The sequence below is a fragment of the Sapajus apella genome, unplaced genomic scaffold (genome assembly GCF_009761245.1).
Source record: "Sapajus apella isolate SASKATOON/1434 unplaced genomic scaffold, GSC_monkey_1.0 scaffold88, whole genome shotgun sequence".
Taxonomy (NCBI): Eukaryota; Metazoa; Chordata; class Mammalia; order Primates; family Cebidae; genus Sapajus; species Sapajus apella.
The window spans coordinates 7,769,643-7,783,580 of NW_022437028.1; the positions used below are offsets into that span (position 1 = coordinate 7,769,643).

Sequence of the window (13,938 nt, forward strand, 5' to 3'; positions counted from 1 at the left end):
TTCCGCCCTCCTCTGTTTGCTGTTTTCATCCTGGGGGCTAACCGCTAAGACATAGCCTCCGGCTTCCCTAGGGAAGCCTCCACAGGGGAAGGCACCGGCTGGGGTACCGGGGATCACCCACTTGGGGAAGGTCTCCCTGAGCGCATCCCGCGGGCTGGAGGTACCGGCTGAGCCTGCGTACTACCGCCCCACCCGCGCAGCTGAGCCGGAGGAAGGGGCGGGGCGTCGCCAAGTCGGGCCCGCATCCGCCGGACGCCGGAAGTGGCTCTACGCTCCTGCCACTGGACCATGGAGACTCTGGCACAGTAGATTGTGGTGTGAGGCTCCCGGGGGCAGTGGCCATGGAGGCCGTACTGAACGAGCTGGTGTCTGTGGAGGACCTGCTGGTGAGGCCTGGCCCGGACAGAGGGAAAAGGAGGGTCGGAGGGCGGGTCCTGAGGAGAGTCTGGTAGCTGGCCGAATCCTCCTCCCGGCATCAGCTTGGCTGAGGGAAGCCGAACTACGACTCCCGGCAGCCTCCGCAGCGCCTGTCTCCTGCCCGAAAGGCCCGCTATGCCGCAGAGGCTCCTGGGGGTTGTAGTGTCCTGAGCCCCCTACACCACAGACTGAGGGCCTGGAGCTCCAAGTGGTTACACTGCCAGGCTGTGGGATCCTGCTCTGAAGTCAGGGCGCTCCTCCAGCGGTGGTAGAATACAGTGACATCATGAGGTGTCACGTATTATTGTGTCCCGCACGGTGCTAAGGCATTGCATTCCAGATCTGTCTTTGTAGCTCTAGGAGGTAGGCACTACTTCTATTCCTGGACGTTAAAAGGTCCAGGCCCGGCAGAGTGGGGCAAGATGGGACCAGCAGCCTCAGAAGAGGACCGCGTGGGCTGTTGTTGAGCAGTTCTGACAGGGTGTTTACTGTTCGACCGTCGGGTCAGCTGCTCCGGGAGCCGTGCCTGGAGCTGCCACCAGGTGGCATCTCCGCTCGGCACCGCCGGGGGGGAGGGGAGACTAGGGGCCTGTGTCCCAAGAGCTGGCCCGCAGGCCTGGAGGAGCCGAAAGCCTGGGTCCAGGGCCCGGAGATAGCAGAAGCTGGGGTGCCAGATACTGAGACCGGCGAGGGAAAGGGGGCAGGGCCAGGGAGATGGGGTGTGACCGACATCATGTCCAGATAGAGAATGGTTGACGCCCTTCATTTCTAAATGATTCCTTTCCTCCCCTGTGGCAGAAGTTTGAAAAGAAATTTCAGTCTGAGAAGGCAGCAGGCTCGGTGTCCAAGAGCACGCAGTTTGAGTATGCCTGGTGCCTGGTGCGGAGCAAGTACAATGATGACATCCTTAAAGGCATCGCGCTGCTCGAGGGTGAGGCACTGGGCGACCTAACTCTCCCCTTCGCGCTGCCATCGGGGCTGCTGTACGACGTGGGCCCCTGTAGTCCAGGAACCTCGCAGTTGTCTCCGGTGGATTTACTGCAGCAAGGGCTACACTTAGCCTGACTTCTCCCACTAAACTTTTGGCTACTTACCACCCACCCTTGTTTTTGCCAGACAGAGTCATAGCCTGCCAGTTCCCCCAAGGCTATGTTGATCTGGGAAAGCGCCTTGAGGTCATGCAGCTAATCAATTAATGGCAGAATTGGGACTAGAAGCTCCAGTTTTGAGACACCCAGGCACATGCCTGTCCCCTCAACACCACCACCTTGTTGCTTAGTTAGTAGCTATTGAGAATCTTTTGTGGCATGGAAGAGGTACAGAGTACTGTCCTACAAATTTGCGAGCAGACAGTGCTTTTTGTTTTTTGTTTTTGTTTGAGACAGAGTCTTGCTTTGTCTCCCAGGCTGGAGTGCAGTGGTGCTATCCCAGCTCACTGCAACCTCCACCTCCCGGTTCTAGCAGGCCCACCACCACACCCAGCTAATTTTTGTATTTTTAGTAGACAAAACTTTCACCGTGTTGGCCAAGCTGGTCTCAGACTCCTGACCTCAGGTGATCCGCCCACCCCAGTCTTCCAAAGTGCTGGGATTACAGGCCTGAGCCACTGCATGTGGCCAGATTGTGCTTTTTGGATTGGAACCCTATTTCCCATTGGTTTTGGGTGGGTCAACGTTTGTCAGAGGCCATAATACTTAACCACTTAATTTCTCTGTAGCCCCTTTCTTTTGTTCAAGTAATAATTTATAAGCACACAGTATACACCCATCCCTCTGTATCCGTGGGGGATGGGTTCTAGGAACTCCACCCCCACAGATAGCAATAGCCACCCAAGTTTGTGGTGTTACATGTAACTTACACATCTTCTCCCATATACTTTAAATCATCTGTAGATTACTTATAATACCAAATACAATGTAAGTGCTGTGTAAATAGTATACGGTATTGTTTAGGGAATAATGGCAAGAAAAAAGATCTGTTCGTGTTCAGTATAGATGCAGTTATCTTTTTTTCTGAGTGTTTTTGATCCGTGGTTGGTTGAATCCATGAATACAGAATGCTGATGTGCTAGCGAAGGATGCCTGTTGAAAATCTATAAAGATAAGACTCTTTCTTAAAACATACAGATAATTTCACCGTGTGTTTGTCTACTTTCACCATTCAGATTTTCAGGTTTATTCTGCAGCAGGGTGGAGCTGTAGAAGAAACGGCCCCTCCAAGTGTTGCCACTCTAGTTGAGGAAACAGTCCAGACACTTAGGAAGATTTATAAACACTTGCAAAACTATTTGGCAACAAATTCTAGTGCATAGAGTGCAGTTACCCTCTAGGCAGTCTCTGAATTAAGAAGGTCAGGTGGGGCCAGGTGGCTCACACCTGTAATCCCAGCATTTTGGGAGGCTGAGGTGGGCAGATCATGAGGTCAGGGGTTCGAGACCAGTCTAGCCAACATGGTGAAACCCCGTCTCTACTAAAAATACAAAAGTTAGCTGGACGTGGTGGCATGCGCCTATAATCCCAGCTACTCAGGAGGCTGAGGCAGGAGAATCACTTGAACCCAGGAAGGGGAGGTTGCAGTTAGCGGAGATCATGCCATTGCACTCTGCTCTGGGCAACAGATCAAGACTCCGTCTAAAGAAAAAAGAAAAAAAGAAAGTCAAGTGGGGCCAGGCTCTGTGGCTCATGCCTGTAATCTCAGCACTTTGGGAGGCTAAGGCCAGAGGATGGCTTGAGGCCAGGAATTTGAGACCAGCCTGGGCAACATAGGGAAATCTTGTCTTATTTTTTTTTTTTTGAGATGGAGTCTTGCTCTGTAGCCAGGCTGGAGTGCAGTGGCGCAATCTTGGCTCAGTGCAACCTCTGCCTCTCGGTTCAAGTGATCCTCCTGCCTCAGCCTCCCAAGTAACTGGGACTACAGGTGCCTGCCACCATGTCTAGCTAATGTTTGATTGTTTTTCATTTCATTAAAAATTTTTTTGTTACAAATAAAGACAAGGCCTCACTATGTTACCCAGTCTGGTCTCAAACTCCTGAGCTCAAGTGATCCACCTGCCTTGGGCTCCCAAAGTACTGGGATTACAGGAGTGAGCCACCACACCTGGCCTGTCTCTATAACAAAAAGTTTTTAATTAGCCAGGTGTGGTGGTGTGCACTTACAGTCCCAGCTACTCAGGAGGCAGAGGCAAGAGGACCACTGAGCCCAGGAGTTGAGGCTGCAGTGAGGCATGGATGTGCTACTGTGCTCCAGCCTGAGTGACAGGGCGAGACCCTGTCTCAAAAGGAAAGAGGGGAAGGAAAGAAAGAAGAAGGAAAGAGAGAGAGGAAGGAAGGAAGGAAGGAAAAGTCAGGTGAGGTCTTCAGGGAAGGCTAATTGAAGGTGAGTTTTGAGCTGATTTTTTTAAGGGGGAGTCCTAACATTTTTTTAAAAAATAATTGGACAGCAGGCATTATAGTTAAAACCACAGCAGCAGCACTTTAGGAGGGCGAGGCAGGCAGATCACCTGAGGTCAGGAGTTTGAGACCAGTCTGGCCAAGATGGTGAAACCCCATCTCTATTGAAAATACAGAAATTAGCTGAGTGTGGTGGTGGGTGCCTGTAATTCCAGCTACTTGGGAGGCTCAGGCAGGAAAATTGCTTGAACCGGGAGGCAGAGGTTGCAGTGAGCTGAGATCACACCACTGCACTCCAGCCTGGGCAACAAGAGCAAAACTCCTTCTCAAAAAAAAAAAAAAAAGAAAGTACCACAGATGCCAAAACTTGAGTCGCGCTGCCTTTGGCTTCTCCAAGGCCCCGATTTCCTCTGTTCAGTTGGATGGACCAGTCGGCTGTAATACTGATAAAGGGATGCTCTGTCACTGGACTGTTGGGGCAGCTGGGGTTCACCCTGCCCCAGAGCTCCAGCTAGAGGTGCTGGGAGTGACTGGAGCTGAAAGGGAGGCTCAGGACAGTGACCCTCCCAAGATCGCAGAGGCATTCAGAGAGTGGAAGGGGCCTCTGGGACACAGTATTAGGAAATGGATGAAGCAGTTCTCACCCTCTTCCCTGCCCCTCCCCCAGAGCTGCTGCCCAAAGGAAGCAAAGAGGAGCAGCGGGATTACGTCTTCTACCTGGCTGTGGGGAACTACCGGCTCAAGGTGAGGCGGGGCCCTCCCCTTCACCCTCCTCTGGGGGCTGCAGTACCTCCTTACTGCTGTCCTCCAGGGCCAGGGAGGCTGAAGGGATGCAGAGGTGCGGAGCGGTGTCAGATCAGGACTCCGAGGGAAGATCAGAGTGCTGAGGGTGTGGGGAGGAGGGTGACGTCAAGAGGCTGGGTGCAGGCCCAAGCCTTGCAGTGTTATCTCCCGCAGAGTTGGGGTGGTTTAGTTTGTGGACTCTACTCCGTGGGGTGGGGCTGGAGGGAGGGGAGGGGTGGAGGTTGAGGGAGGAGCCCCCAGGGCTGAAGAAGGGAAGGTCCTTCAGGTGGGCAGGAGCTGTGGGATACTGAGCTGTAGCTGGCCCAGTGGCTGGCACCTGTAATCCTGGCTACTTGGGAGGCTGGGGCGAGAGGATTGCCTGAGCCTGGGAGTTTGAGGCTGCAGTGAGCAGTGATTGCAATCTGCACTCCAGCTTGGCCAACACAGTGAGACCCCATCTCTTATTTAAAAAAAAAAAAAAAAAACTCGAGGGTGTATCTAATGAGCACGTTTCCCCGAGCCTAGGAGTATGAGAAGGCTTTAAAGTACGTCCGAGGGCTGCTGCAGACAGAGCCTGAGAACAACCAGGCCAAGGAACTGGAGCGGCTAATTGACAAGGCCATGAAGAAAGGTGACAGCCCTGGCTCCTTTGTTCAGCCCTCTCCTCCCCACCCGTGGGTGCTTTGGTTTCTCTGTAAATGAACCCCTCCAGGCAGCCCCTCCTCAGCCCCACCCCTTCCCGTTCTGGGAGTCCCTTGCCCTGCAACTCCAGGTAGAGGTGCACATCTGTTGAGGAGCAGGGCTGGTGGAAGGGGACGGTCAGGGTCCCTGCACGGGCGGGGCTCCTGACAGTGTCCCTTTCCTTCCCCAGATGGACTGGTGGGCATGGCCATCGTGGGCGGCATGGCCCTGGGTGTGGCAGGCCTGGCTGGACTCATTGGACTAGCTGTGTCCAAGTCCAAATCCTGAAGGACGCGTGGGAGCCTGTGGAGGACGCTTCAGGAGGGCCTGTCTGTCCTTGCCGTCCCTTCCCTGTTCTCCCCCTGCACCCCCGTGTCTGTCCTCTGTGGCCTTCAACTAACTTCTGCTCCCCTGAGACCCCTCGTCCTTCAGCCCCAAATCATGCACTTTGGGATGAGTGTAAATAAAACGGGGCTGTGGCTTGGGAACCTCTGTGTCTGCGTTGAGAGGAGGGGTGGGTTCCGAACGCTGGACGCAGGGGACAGAGGCGCTACTTGTAGTTCTTTCCTGCCCCTGCCCTCCAGGTTGGCACGGGCTTTGTCCACTGAGCAGCCCAGAGCCCACACCCTTCCTCCCTTCCCTGAAGCCATGTCCTTGAGAGTGCCGGGCAGCTTGAATACATGGGGCTTTTCCATGATCCCAGAGTCCTGGGAGAAGGCAGTGACCTGAGCAGGAACGGGCAGAACTGTGGGGTCAGGCCAGGCTTCAGGCTGGCCTTCTCCTCTGACCCACTCAGCTGCCTCTCTGGGGTTTTCCACAGCAGGCACCCCTTGGATTCTTCCTCTACCCCGCCCTTCCCTCCCTTTGTCTTCCTGTGGCCTCCCCTTCCTCCTACCACCTCCTCCTCCAGGGAGGGGGGGCCTGTGGGGGAAGGAAAGCTGCCTCTGTCACGGAGTAGGCAGCGGTCCCAGGAGAGGTCAGAGCCCAGGGCGCCTCAGCTCTCGCCTGTGGGCTGGAAGGTCAGGACCCAGCCCCATCTGGCCAGCCTCCCCACCTGGTGCCAGGCTCCGCATGGGCCTGTTTTGCTTCACTGCATACCTCTCGTTCCACAGGCCAGGCCAGCCTGGCCAGGGGTAGGGAGGAGACACCTTAGGAGAGGCTGGGAGAGGCTGGAGGAGCCCAGCGGGGCCAGGTAGGTGAGCAGGCAGCGCTGATGGCCTCCAGGGACTGAGCCCAAGGGAACCAGAGCAGGAGATGAGAGTGTCTGCCCTGCGACAGGTGCTCTGCACTAGCTCCAGATGGGGATCCAGAGGCTGCTAATCCATCATCATTTGTGGATTGAGCCGGTGGCAGTTGCTGATAACTGAGAACAGGTCGCAGAGCTCAGCCACAGGATCACGCTCCAGGCCGCTTGCAGCAGGACCAGGCTCGATGCTGAGTCAAAGATCAACTTAGGTGGAAACTGGAGTTTTGGGCGAGAGCAACTCCTTGGTGGCCTTACTCAGCCCTGCGGCGCTCACACCCAGGACAGTCCCTAGGGCCGAGTAGGCAGCACTGTGGCGGTGGCGGGGGGGGGGGGGCTTGAATCCCTGGTCCCATTGAGGTCTTAGTGTGTTTCCCCGCTGGTCTTGAACTCCTGAGTTCAAGCAGTCCTCTCAGCCCAGCCTCCCAAAGTGCTGGCTTTACAGGCGAGAGCCACGGCACCCGGCCCCTGGCCCCACTTCGCCCCACTTCTCCCCACTGCCCATGCAGTGAGCAGTCGGGCCTGTCACTGACGGAGCAGAGGCAAGCTCAGGGGACTGAGATCCCTGGCTGAGTAGCCTTGGTGAAGGAATTGGGGGCTAAGTTCCAGTCCAGGCTGGATGGAGCCCAGGGCTGTGTGTCTCCCAGCCTCCTGTCCTCTCATCCACATTCATCTTCCTTAGAGACTCGAATGCCCCAACACCTAGGTCTGCGAGGGTCAGACTGTTCTCACGGTCCCTCCATCCTTCTCCACTGAAGGCTGCTCCTCATTTTGTCTGTCCCTTGTTGCTCTCATGTCTGTCTCTGTCATCTTTTCACTCCTTGTCCCTCTTACTCCGTTCTCTGGCCCCCGATGAAAGCTGAGTCAGAGACAGACACTTCCCCTCAGTTCCCAATGCCTCCCTTGGGGGGCCCCACCTTGGCCGTATCCGTCTGTGGCTCCAGGGTAAATCTGCCCCCCCACCCTCATGGGGCGGGGAGCCCAGGGCAGCCCAGAGGCTGGGGGGAGGGAGTGGACTTTTGGCCCGTTTCGGTTATTCCTTCCATCTAGTCAACAGCTGCCTCGCGCAGGCTTAGCTCATTCCTCTGACCTGCCAGGAAGCGGAGAGACCCAGAGAGCGGGAGGGAGGCGGAAACCTGGAGGCAGAAAGTAGAGACGGACCTGAGCCGGAGGAAGAAGGAGGCTGAGGCAGAGGCCAGCTCCCCTCCAGCCTGCCCAGACACCTCTTAGCGCGGCCCCTGCCAGTTGCCTAGGGGTTCCACCCCTCCCCCTCTCTGGGGCACCAGGCCCCGGGGCCCTGCATCCCACCATGTCGATGGCTGTGGAAACCTTTGGCTTCTTCATGGCCGCTGTGGGGCTGCTGATGCTGGGGGTGACGCTGCCAAACAGCTACTGGCGAGTGTCCACCGTGCACGGGAGCGTCATCACCACCAACACCATCTTCGAGAACCTCTGGTTTAGCTGTGCCACCGATTCCCTGGGCGTCTACAACTGCTGGGAGTTCCCGTCCTTGCTGGCCCTCTCTGGTATGGGGTGGGGATCGCTCCGGGGAGAGAGGGCAGTGGGGAAGCAGCAGAGACCCCAGGGGAGGGGGGGTGCTGCCGTGAGGATGCAGGGAGCCCTGGATTCAGCTCTGGGGGTCTGGGTTCCTGCAGTCAGAAGTGCCGGGGGCAGCCCCTGCCTGGAACTGGAGTGAAGACCTTGTCACACGTGGACCCCTATGCTAGTGTGGCACTTTTAGCTGTTACAGGTGTGGGCACCAGAATCAGACTGCTTTCCCAGCTCTGTGCCATGGGCAAGTGATGAAATGAGCTTCATCTCACCCGCCTGTGAGGTTAGGGTACGTCCCAGTTCACAGGTGTCTGAGAAAGTGCAAATGTTAACGTGAGGTTAACACACACAGGCACTCATACAGTCGAGCATGTTTTGGGGGTGGGATTGCTGGGGTGGGCAGGGTGGGGGGCCCATCTTGGACTCTGGGAGGTTGATGAACTTCCAGGCTCCCCAGCCTCCCCAGCCTCACTATCGGGGACACTGGCCTCCTTGTCCGGCTGACATCTAAAGGGCCCTGGTGAAGGGAGGCGTCTTGCAAGTTGCAGGTTGGGCGTCTACAGTGAGGGGTGTTGTGCGTGCAGGTGTGTGGGGCTTCCAGGACAGCGTCTTTCTGGGGTCTTAGAATGCTGGAGCCAACAGCTCTTTGGGGCCAAGACAGTTCTTTCTGTGGCTGCAGCACCTCCCACTCCCTGCTCACCCCCTAGGATGAGGACACCCCACTGTTCCCCAGGGCAGTCTCCCCTCAGTCTGATACTATGCCAGAGATAGCCCTGGTGTCTGTGAACTTCGAGAGGCGCTGCTCCACGCTCTCCTGGGTCCTTTGGGGCCAGCCCGCTCTCCAGGCACCGCGTGGCAGGGAAGGCACTGAGGGCCATGCTGCACATGAAGTGGGGCTTAGAGAAACCGCCCTCAGGGATGTCGGAGCTGCTCTGAGCAGTCAGGGGGTCTGAGTGGGTCTCCTGTGCCCCCACTACACCCAGCCCCTCCTGGGAAGCACCGGCAAAGGCTTTGTGTTTTCCTCCTCTCCAGGACTGACTGTGCAGGGCAGGCGCCCCCCCACCAAGAAAAACCCTCTAAAAGCTGAGTACAAACCTGGGCCAGAAGCCTAGAGTGTTGAGTGGCCAGAAGGGACATTGGAGGTAGCCCCGACATCCACTCCTCAGACACCCCGTGCTATGGGGAGGTGGCTCTGCTGTGAGCCTGCGTACCCAAGAGGGCCCCCCTTGGGAATTGCATGACAGTGCCAGAGTCCCCAGAGCATGGGGTAGAGGGTGGTGGGGTTCCAGGCCTTGGGGTAGGTGGTTCTGTCTATGTTATTTCCACCATGGGGAGGTGGGGGGAACCGTTAACAGAAGCTGAAAGGCCTTGGCAAGGTAGAGCACCCCACCCCGAATCTCACAGGCAGGAGAAGGGAGCCAGGACTCCGACTCCACAGCGGGTGTGGTCCTGGGAGACGGACCTGACTGCATCTCCCAAAGTTGTACACCAATCCCTGCCACACCATCCATGTGCCTTCAGGCACTTCCAGAGCCTCTCCTTTGACTCCAGAGCTACCTGGGCACGCACAGCCGGTGTCAGCCCCAGAGGGAGTGGCTGGAGGAAGAAAGTACTCCCGGAGAACTTTGCCCCTCCTGCCTACCCCCCGACTCTGCACCCTTCATCTCCTGCCAGGGGCCAGCCTTTCCCCTTCAGCACCAACGGTTATGCCCCACCCGGAAAAGGGGTGCAAGGTCCTTGGCAGTGCTTGGCAACTATCAAAGACAGAGAAGGGAGGAGAAGGGAGAAGCCAGAGAGGGAGCCAGCAGCCTCCAGCTCTGAGAAAAGGGAAACTGAGGCACTGAAAGACAGCTAGACTGCCAGGATCAGTCCTGAGCCCAGGTATCCCACCTTCCACATCAGAAACTCAACCGGGTGTGGTGGTTCACGCCTGTAACCTGAGCTCCTCTCGAGGCTGAGGCAGGAGGATCACCCGCACCCAGGAGTTCAAGGCTGCAGGGATGAGCTGTGGTGGTACCACTACACTCCAGCCTGCGGACAGAGCAAGACCCTGTCTCTAAAACTGCCCTAGGCTGGGTGTGGTGGCTCACGCCTGTAATCCCAACACTTTGGGAGGACGAGGCAGGTGGATCACAAGGTCAGGAGTTTGAGACCAGCCTGGACAACATGTTAAAACCCCATCTCTACAAAAGATACAAAAAATTAGCTGGGCATGGTAGCATGTGCCCATAATCCCAGCTACCTGGGAGACTGAAGCAGGAGTATCACTTGAACCCGGGAGGCAGGGGTTGCAGTGAACTGAGATTGCGCCATTGCACGCCAGCCTGGGCGACAGAGAAAGACTGTTTAAAAAAAAAAAAAAAAAAACTGCCCTAGACCCTCTGCTGTACAGCACTGCTGCCCCTTACCTCCAGCGCTGTGCTAGGCACTCAAGGAAGACTTGGAGTGGAATCATGGGGAAGGCAACAGCGGTGCTTAGCTGTGGGTTCCGTAATACCCAGCAACACGAGAGCAACTCGATAGAGCCGTGATTCTCAGTGGGTGGCTGCACAGTGATCGTCACAGCTTGTGGGGAGGGGGTTGCTACTGGCACCCCGTGGATAGAGGCCAGGGAGGCTTCTGAACATCCCGCAGTGCCCAGGACGGCCCCCAGAACAAAGAGTTACCCAGCCTAGGTGTTGGGAGTGCCCAGGAGAAAGCCTGTAACCCAGGCACAAGCAAAGCGAGCCAGGTGCATGGGAGGAGTGGGGAGCGGGGCAGGAGGGGCCCAGATGCCTAAGGAGGGAGGGGTGACTGCAGCTGGGTAGGTTGGAGGAGCCCAGGGGAATGAGAGGACTTGGGGACTGTTAGGTACAAGAGCAAGCAAGTGAGGGGGGCCGACTGCAGTGGCTCACGCCTGTAACTTTGGGAGGCCTAGATGTGCAGAGGTCAGGAGTTTGAGACCAGTCTGGACAACATGGTGAAACCCTGTCTCTACCAAAAATACAAAAATTAGCCAGGCATGGTGGTGCGTGTCTGTATTCCCAGCTACTGGGGAGGCTGAGGCAGGAGAATCACTTGAACCCAGAAGGTGGAGGTTTCAGTGAGCTGAGAATGTGTCACTGAACTCCATCATGGGTGAGTGCAGTCTTTTGAGACTCCATCTCAAAAAGAAAAAAAGATGTCAAGGGGCTGTTGGGCTGGCTCCATCAGAGAGGGGTGAAAAGATGGGAAAGGCTGATGACTCTGCCCCCACCCCCAGGGTATATTCAGGCCTGCCGGGCGCTCATGATCACCGCCATCTTCCTGGGCTTCCTCGGCCTCTTGCTAGGCATAGTGGGCCTGCGCTGCACCAACATTGGAAGTCTGGAGCTCTCCAGGAAAGCCAAGCTGGCGGCCACCGCAGGGGCCCTCCACATCCTGGCCGGTAACTGGGGGAAGGTGATGGGGCGGGGGTCCCCCTGGGCCGCAGACTCCAGGCTGCTTTGTCCTCCGCTCATCTCCAATTCTCACTCCTCACGCTCGCCTCCCCTAGCCCGCTGTTCAGACACCTGCTCACCTCTCCCTCGTCCATACTCCCCAAATCCCTTGGCTGCAAATCAGCCCAACCCCAGTGTTTCTTGAGCTCCCAGTAGGGGCCAGCCTCTGCCAGGTGTGGGAGGGACTTCAAAGATGAGAGTGAGTGGCTGCCTCTGGGAGCTTGCACTCTGGCTGGGGAGCAGAGTTAGGGCGCACATTACCACACACACACACAGTGCCATACCACTGGGCGTGCGGCTTGTGCCTGTAATCCCAGCACTTTGGGAAACCGAGGCAGGCAGATCACAAGGTCAGGAGATCGAGACCATCCTGGCCAACATGGTGAAACCCTGTCTCCACTAAGATACCAAAAAAAAAAATTAGCCAGGCATGGTGACGGGCACCTGTAGTCTCAGTTGCTTGGGAGGCTAAGGCAGGAGAATCACTTGAACCTGGGAGGTGGAGGTTGCAGCGAGCTGAGATCGCACCACTGCACTCCAGCCTGGTGACAGAACGAGACACTGTTTCAAAAAAATAGCCAGGCATGGTGGCGGGCACCTGTAGTCCCAACTCAGAGGCTGAGGCAGGAGAGTCACTTGAACCTGGGAGACAGAGGTTGCAGTGAGCTGAGATCATGCCACTGCACTCCAGCCTGGGCAACAGAGCAAGACTCTGTCCAAAAAACACAGAAAAACACAAAAAAACAAAGCCAAGGTGGGACAACTGGCTTGAGCCCAGGAGTTCCAGACCAGCCTGGGCAACATAGTGAGACCCTGTCTCAGCAAAAAAAAAAAAAAAAAAGCCATCTGGCTGTGGCTTTTCAGTTTGCAGAACATTCCTGCACCATCGCCTCACAATAAGCCTTTGAGGTAGGGTGGGTACTGCCCTGTTTTCCAGAGGTGAAACGGGCCCAGAAAGGTCAGGTGGCTTGCAAGAGGACAAGCTCCCAGTGAGTGGGGTGGTGCTAGCCTGGGGGTCTGCCTGGCTGCAGGAAAGGACCACCCTGGGCTCCCAGGGCACCAGCTGGGCTTCAAGGGTGGTTGGGATTTGGATGGGACTCTGGGTGAGGAGATAAGGCCTTAGAGATGAGCATGAACTAGGCAGGTCTGGGACTGAGGACAGGCAGGAAGAGGTCGAGGTAGTGGGAGATGAGCAGGGTGGGCTGGAGCCTGAGGGCTACTTTCAGAATTTGACTGCAGGAAGGAGGAAGGCTTATAAGCTGGGCGGGGAGAAATGACTGAGTTAAATTGCTGCTCTTGGACTTGGTGCCCCCATCCTACTCCGGACAGCCCCTGCCTGCCTCTCCCGCAAAGCCTCCTCGCCCACTATCCCTCCCCCTGGACTGGGGTCGTCCTCCTGCCCCCAGGTATCTGCGGGATGGTGGCCATCTCCTGGTACGCCTTCAACATCACCAGGGACTTCTTCGACCCCCTGTATCCCGGAACCAAGTGAGTGAGGGAACCCACCCTCGGGGCAGCGGGTGGGACTCAGCCCTGCCCACTGCGCTGGCGCCTGACGGTGCCCCCCACACCCGGGCCGCTCTTGTGCGCAGGTACGAGCTGGGCCCCGCCCTCTACCTGGGCTGGAGCGCCTCCCTGATCTCCATGCTGGGCGGCCTCTGCCTCTGCTCCACCTGCTGCTGTGGCTCTGATGAGGATACCGAGCAGGGTTGGGGAGAGGGCGACACCCCAGCTCTGACCGGGGCCCCGCCCCGCAGCGCCCGGCTGCCTTACGGGGCTCCACTGTCCGTGAAGCCAGTCACCATCTCGGACCAAGAAGACGACAGCAGCTTTGACAAATACGGCAAAAACGCCTACGTGTAGCAGCTCTGTCCCGTGGGCCCCACTGTCCTTATCACTGCCCCGCGGAGAGGGGTCCTGGCCGGGACCCATTCCCCAGTAGAAACTTCAGGGGCCGGCCACGCCCCGCGCCGGAGCCACGCCCCACAGGCCACGCCTCCCCGGTCGGAGCCTCACCCCGGCCACGCCCCCACCAGGACAAGAACCGCTCTTGGGAAGTCGCATGCCCCCCTGAGGCTGGATCCCTCATCTTCTGAGCCTGGGCTCTGGGCTGTGAAGGGGACGGAGGTGTCCTCGAACGTTTGTATTCTGTATAAATACTAATAAATGTATATTGTGACCGTTCAGGCTTGAGGGTGTCAGAAGCGGCCGGCCAAGCCAAGGGGTGGGGGGTGGGACCAGGGGTCGGTTCAGGTCTCGGACCCCAGACTGTCACCCTATCCACCACTTTGGGGCTGTCATACAGCAAAACAGAAGAGGGGTTGCAAATGATTTCGCGAGTGGCACATAATTGCTGATAAGAGTCACCAAGGAGCAGATCCCGGAAGCCCCTGCTCCAGGAAACTGGAAATAGCAG

The 13,938-nt window shown here is 57.1% G+C and overlaps 2 protein-coding genes across 2 annotated transcripts; both read left to right on the forward strand.

The window, feature by feature from the left end:
* Nucleotides 1–221: 221 nt before the first annotated feature.
* Nucleotides 222–5,758, forward strand: FIS1 (fission, mitochondrial 1). Its single transcript, XM_032255093.1, has 5 exons — nt 222–386; nt 1,216–1,348; nt 4,474–4,550; nt 5,115–5,220; nt 5,461–5,758. Exons 1-5 carry the CDS (start codon nt 342–344, stop codon nt 5,556–5,558), a joined length of 459 nt encoding a protein of 152 aa, XP_032110984.1. The 5' UTR covers nt 222–341; the 3' UTR covers nt 5,559–5,758.
* A 133-nt stretch (nt 5,759–5,891) lies between these two features.
* CLDN15 (claudin 15) lies at nt 5,892–13,706 on the forward strand. Its single transcript, XM_032255092.1, has 4 exons — nt 5,892–8,039; nt 11,306–11,470; nt 12,929–13,010; nt 13,115–13,706. Exons 1-4 carry the CDS (start codon nt 7,823–7,825, stop codon nt 13,383–13,385), a joined length of 735 nt encoding a protein of 244 aa, XP_032110983.1. The 5' UTR covers nt 5,892–7,822; the 3' UTR covers nt 13,386–13,706.
* Nucleotides 13,707–13,938: the final 232 nt, after the last annotated feature.